The sequence below is a fragment of the Salvelinus namaycush genome, chromosome 17 (genome assembly GCF_016432855.1).
Source record: "Salvelinus namaycush isolate Seneca chromosome 17, SaNama_1.0, whole genome shotgun sequence".
Classification (NCBI taxonomy): Eukaryota; Metazoa; Chordata; class Actinopteri; order Salmoniformes; family Salmonidae; genus Salvelinus; species Salvelinus namaycush.
Window position 1 is genome coordinate 8,217,593 of NC_052323.1, and position 6,517 is coordinate 8,224,109.

At 40.1% G+C, this 6,517-nt stretch overlaps 1 protein-coding gene across 1 annotated transcript in view; it reads right to left on the reverse strand.

Moving 5' to 3' along the window:
• Positions 1-3,677, reverse strand: part of LOC120061883 (gamma-aminobutyric acid receptor subunit alpha-2-like) — a 55,816-nt gene extending 52,139 nt beyond the window's left edge. The window contains exons 1-2 of the mRNA XM_039011660.1: positions 3,607-3,677; positions 581-696 (exon numbers count right to left, since the gene is read on the reverse strand). Of these exons, the coding sequence (XP_038867588.1) occupies positions 581-696; positions 3,607-3,677 (187 nt within the window). The remainder of the gene's footprint in view (positions 1-580; positions 697-3,606) is intronic.
• Positions 3,678-6,517: the final 2,840 nt, after the last annotated feature.

The window sequence follows — 6,517 nt, forward strand, 5'->3', positions numbered from 1 at the left end:
TGGGACACAGCTTTATACTGAGGATTTGGAATAACAAGCTCACTGATGACCGATATGTTCATGTGGTTTCATGTGCAGCACCATTAAATGTCACGAGAAAATATTGCCTGAACTGCGTTTCGCTGCTCCACACAAATTTAAAGCTGCACTCTACACGATTTATGGCTGCACTATCTTTCACATTACAAGACACAAGCAGAAGCATCGCCGGCAGTATTTGTTCTGCATGCTGACTGTGAGGAATATGAAATACTGTGAGGAATACTTCCACTAAGATTCACTAAACCTGACAGGAAAATGAATCAAATGAAGCCAACAAAGTTAAAGTCATCACAATCTGTATGTGAATTTATACCATGTGTTTCTAAAATGTTTGTCCACAAACTGGAATCGTATTCATAAAGTGTTTCAGAGGAGGAGTGCTGATCTAGGATCAGGTCACCCCTGTCCATATAATCTGTTCATTATTATGTCAAATATAAAACTGATCCTAGATCAGCACTCATACTCTGAGACCCTTTATGAATACAGGCCTAAGCTTGTTTTGTCATGGAAAATGAAGCCAAGAGAGATTCCTTACCCCCAAGGCCGGGTCGAAGGCGATTATCATAGCCATCTAGAAGTCTGTCGAGGATCCGTGTGAAGAGAGTGATGTTGTTCTTGAAGGCATCTGTTGTAGGATCAGCAATGACTGGCCTTGGAGACAGACAAGAGTGTCAGGTTGACAAGGCCTTTGCACAGTTATTCCAGAGGGAATGAAAGAGAGAAGACACACACACATCTCCCCCTTTCCCAAGCATTCTCCCAGATGACCCATTTCAATGCTGAACATTTGTGTGCCATCTGATCTTGGAGCAAAAACACAATTGAATATACAAATGTGACCCATTTCCGGAAGCCAGGCGTATGACGCACGTCAGTAATTTACAGGAGAGGCTTTTGTAGGTAATACTTTGCCAAAAAAAAACGCATTTCGATTTTTAAAATTATTTTTTTAAACGTCTTCTGGAACATGTGAGCTTTCATGTATATTAATAACAAACTTGTACACCATCTGTAAATATTAATAAAATTGTAAAATTACGAGCCTAGTTGGTTTAGCCACGTAAAAATGTCAGGAACCTTCCCGCTAGCCATGATTGGCTGAGATAATGGATGGGCTGGACATGCCCAGAGATGAGTTCGGATTGGTCTGCCATGTAGCTGGCTTCTGTTTATAACATGAGCTACTCAGTGTGTGTAGAAAATCCTCGCTACCAAGGCTTTTTTTTAAAAGATATAAAGTTAAACATGGAAAGCTGCAAAAGTGTTGCTACTGCTCTCAACAACAATGCTGCCCTACATTTTGCAGGCACTATTGACAAAGATCAGTGGGAAAAAGTTACGACTTTCTGCACACGGTGTGAACCGGAGTAACTTGACACAACGAAACAAGCGTTCATACATGTGTACAGGTAAGAGTCTAGCTACATTTTCAGACATTACAAGTTTCACATTTTTTCTGAAAGTTGTTTTCATTGCAAGTTAAAGCATACTGTTACCTAGCTAGTGAATGTTAGCTTGCTGGCTCGCTAGCTAATGTTACATGTATGTTCAGTGTAGTAATATTATTTGTATCTCAGAAATTGATTTGCATTTCTAGTTATAGCCTAATGTTAGCTAGCTAGCTAACATTGAACCTAGTTGGTTAGCTTTAGCTACCTACCTGCAGATTCATACTACAGCGTTTCATGCAAGGTGGCTAGCTATGGCAATATGTTTGTACTGTAGCTATGGGTTGGGATTATGGCTAATTGATTACATGTCAAAAAATAATAATCCACTTCGCCAGATGATTAGATGACCCACCTAGTTAGCCAGGTGTGTCCAGGGGTGATTACGGCCATCTATTGTATTTCATGAACATGTGTACATGTCTAGACAATAGTGACTCATCCACTTAGCTAGATGTGGCTGGGGGGTGATTACAGCATTTCTTTCACATGACCCATCAATTTAGACAAGTGTGTCTGGGGGTGGTTATAGAGTTTATTTCACATGACCCATCAATTTAGACAAGTGTGTCTGGGTAAGCATCATCTAGCAATTATACAATATTTTTATCTGCACACGTTCTATTTTTTCAAATATTTTTACTATGCAAATATGCACGTAACCATTTCACTGTACTGTTTACACCTTCTGTATCATGTGCATGTGACAAATAAAAATCATTTTATTTGATATACTTTGTGTTTACCAGAGACCCTAATGTGAAAAACAACATGACCTGCACCAAAGTCAGATTAGGATATAGGCCAAGGACTAGTTAAAGGGTATTTTTACAACTACTTTTTGCTACTACTTTCACCACTTGTAGTCTTGAGATCTTTGGCTGTTTAATACACTACCTTACTCACTCTGTTTAGCACATGGCCTCACTAAGTCTTAAGAGGATGTGGATGATGCTGAATAGGTGTAGACAAACAAGAGCTCTCCATTAGATGTACCAAAACATTCAAGGCACATTTTCTCAAAAGTGAGTTTACAAGTTTATCAGCTTTCGAAGCAGAATTAGTTTCCCATTGTTCCTCAACTGTAGTGTCTGATATACCATTTTGTAGTTCTGAGTCTCTACTTTTAACCAATGTAAACAAAAAACATTTAAAATGTTCCTACTGTACATAAGACCGAATTGAGGTGGTGGGTCACAAATGTCATCGGGTTCATGAATCCAATAAATCGGAAGAGGCGTAATTGAATTTAATGCACGTGTTTGATATTGATAATGTATCGGTTAATCCATTGACTGACATTGGTTTCTTGATTGATTTGTGTGCTAATATCAGTCTACAAGCTATATTCGTGAACGCTGTTGACACAGTGAGTCAAGCGCAACGTGTCACAAATGTTGCAACCATGAGATTTCCTAGTCCATTTGAGAATTACACTACGTGACTACGATATGCCGTCACAAAATGAAGAGCATGCCCCAATACGTGTAGATTACTTACAAGCATGTTTATTTGTAGAGAAACTGTATAGGCTGTAGGCTACTGATACTGTACAATGGTCATACAGTACAAGGTCCCACTTTACAAAGTGTCCCAATATGTAGTTACATCGGTACAATTGACAACTGAGTGATCACATGGAATGTCATTCCTTGAGCATTGAAATGAAGTGCTATTTGCATATTCGTGACCCATGCTCTGATGATAAACATATCTTACAGAGTGTGGCTATAGTGATGGGCACTTCTCCATGGCATCATGATGTGAGCACAGCTTTTTCTGCCTGAAAATAGTGGCTGTACTTCATCGCCACCCATAGGAACCTAATCCGATAATTACCCCACTTCATTGATTTCAAAAAGACCCCCAAGTCGACAAAGCCTGATGTTCACTATCCTAAATACATAGGCTATACCTATAAGATAGGCTACTAAAGCACGTAGAATCCCAACATTGTGTTATTGTATTCTACAAAACTAAAGGAATACGATTAGGAGAAAATATGAATTCAATTACAAACTCTCGATATAGTGGTACGCTATACGTTCAGTTTTACTTTGTAATGTGACAAAACATACTTGATTAATTTTTATTATTCAAGGTAACGACTTACCTCGTTTGCCAGACGACCGTCAACGAGAGGCAGATGAACAGACATTGAAAAATGTAGTCTCTATTCCTCATAGCTGCATGTAGCCTACACCTACACAGCAGGGAAGACAATAATGAATGGAACCATAATGGATCAAGCTGGCGATATTACGTTTCTTTTTCTAGGTCTATTTGTACGGGAATATATTCAAATAGCCTACACAGAATGAACTCAGAGAATAAATACTCAGAAAGGCCTAGAGTATTACTGGAAATACATCATTTGGACCCGCAGAGGAAAAACGTACATTACATTAATATTTACAGAATGTTTTCTAGGGGGACTGCAATTAGTATTGATTGACACATAACATGCCCGCGTTGAATGATAATTAATTTCCACTGCCTAACAGAACATTTAGCGTGTAGTGGTGAACGAGTTCAAAAGCGCAGTGAACGAGTTGAACCACATATCTGAAACCCCTTGCTTCTGTGCAGAAATGCTTGAGGGATATCCCCACTGAGATAAACTCTACATGATATCTAGGCTAGGCTACTCCTGGCTACTTATCGGCGGAGACAGACAGGAACTGTATCAAATCATTCTCATCACAAAACGACTTTTCATCAGCGAGGAGACTCACCTGGAATGCAGGGTGTAGCCTAATTGAAGCAATTATCAGCACAGAAATTGAGCCAGATGTGAAAGTTGAACCCAGTGGAACCACTACAGTGTACTGTCAAGATGGAATAAGCGCGCACGCGTATAACAAGAGCGAGCCTTATAAATTCAAAGCACCAATAATTACAGTTGTGGCCAATTATGCACTTAATGTCTTTATCCTTTCCTTGATATCACTGACGTTCAGCGTCTAACATTTTCCCATTCTGTTTCCATTTCAGTTTAGCTGGTGAAAGGGAAGAACACACGCTCCGAGCCGCGACAATCTCGCGCTCTCTCTCTCTCGCACACGCACACGCGCACACACACACACACACACACACACACACACACACACACACACACACACACACACACACACACACACACACACACACACACACACACACACACACACACACACACTAAACTACATGGTTAAAGACGGAAATAACGGGTCCTAAAGAGAGTTATTTCGTATCCACTCAATGTTTTAAACAGATGTCACAATTTTGCAATGAACACATGTAATTAGTCGGTTAAAGTTGAGGAATATTTGCTTATACATTTAAAATGAACATTACCGTGATCTTCATCTAATGGCATAATACTGTGTTATCTGTAATAGTACCGGGTTATTGTATACACTGCATGGCATTTTGTTCATTCTTTAGAGCTCTATGAAAAATTACAGCACAGTTGTAGGCCAGCTGTAACCACTCCAAGAGCAAAACACATAGGAGAAAAACCTTATTTCTGAAAGAAAAATGGCACTCTAGTGAAAGCAAGGAGTTGCAATTTTGATCTTACTCTAATTGCAGTTTCCACATAGCAGATCCATTTAAAGTAGAGAGGAATGTTGATACTTCCAAGAAGAAGAAGACAAATTAACATGTTTTGGAGACCACACCCATCTGTAGGCATACTCTACATATTTGCTAATGGAAACGCTTAAACTGCCTCATTCCGTCTATATAGGCCTCGTCTACAGTATACTATTTTTTGCACATCCTAACTATCAGATACATTGATTATGTCTCCAGTTTCTTATTGAAAACGAAATCATGTGTGGCACAGTGATGTAGGTGGCTTGTGAGTGGATGGGTGAAATCATTTGAATGGCGAGGAAGGAATACTGTCCACATGAAGACCAACAAACACGGTTACAGTGTCAAGATAAGAGCACGATTTAACCGTTCATAACTCCTTAGCTGAGAGACAGCCCCAAAACTTCTTGTTTTAACAGGGAAATAAATGGCTGCCTAAAAGTGTAAGGAATAAACACACCACCTGGCAATCAATAACCGACATGTAAATACATAATAACAACACTGTCACTACATTTACATTCATATTAACCAGCACATGCAATGACTTTAGATTTCTCAGATTTTCACATGTTCAAATGTATCTGTGTGGCCATACTGCTACCCGGATGTCACCACCCAACGCAATCTGTGCACACACTCTCCCACCTCTTTCCCCTCCTCCGTCATTTCTCCCTCCCATCTGCTGAATCGTTCTCCACTCTTTTTTCCTTGATGCCGCTAATTCCACCCTTCTTTTTGCCCTCTCTTTGTTCTCTGTGTCCTCTCACGTCCAGGCCAGCATGGTGTCAGACACCTTGGTAGTTGACAGGCCAAGGTTGCGGGCAGCTGAGGAAAAAATGTAGGGAAACAAACCAGCCGCCAAGGGGACCAATCCTTCAGACCTAATATTGATTATTTGGAGAAATGTATTTACAAATTTATTAAAGCTATAGGTTGGTTCCAGCTAGTTTGATGGACCGTTAAATGACCGAGGAGCATGTGAAATTTGGTTCTTAGTTCCAAGACTAGGTTAAAGCACATTCTTGTAGTACTGGTACTGCGTAAGACTACGATATTACAATAACTGATTTATAACCTTCAAACTTACAACTCCGACCCACCCTTTCATTACAACACAATTTCCCACCAGCATTGCGCTATTACCGCAGCTAATCAGCCTGAGGAGGCTGTCATTCCATGCCAGGGGACGGTTACATTGATCCCATTAGTGGACATACCTGGGAGTCTGTGACCGGTCATCAACGGCACTTTCACTCTCATTACCATGTCCTTTAAGGGGTCTATACCCACTGTCAAGTCAAACCTGGAATGAACAGGGTACACTAAACTCCATGGCTGAACGGGAGACCAATCTGGAAGGAAGAATACAGTTCAATGAGGTCAAGCAAATCTTAGAATTCACAGGAATTTGCCGCACAAAAATATTTTATCTACATTTCTGT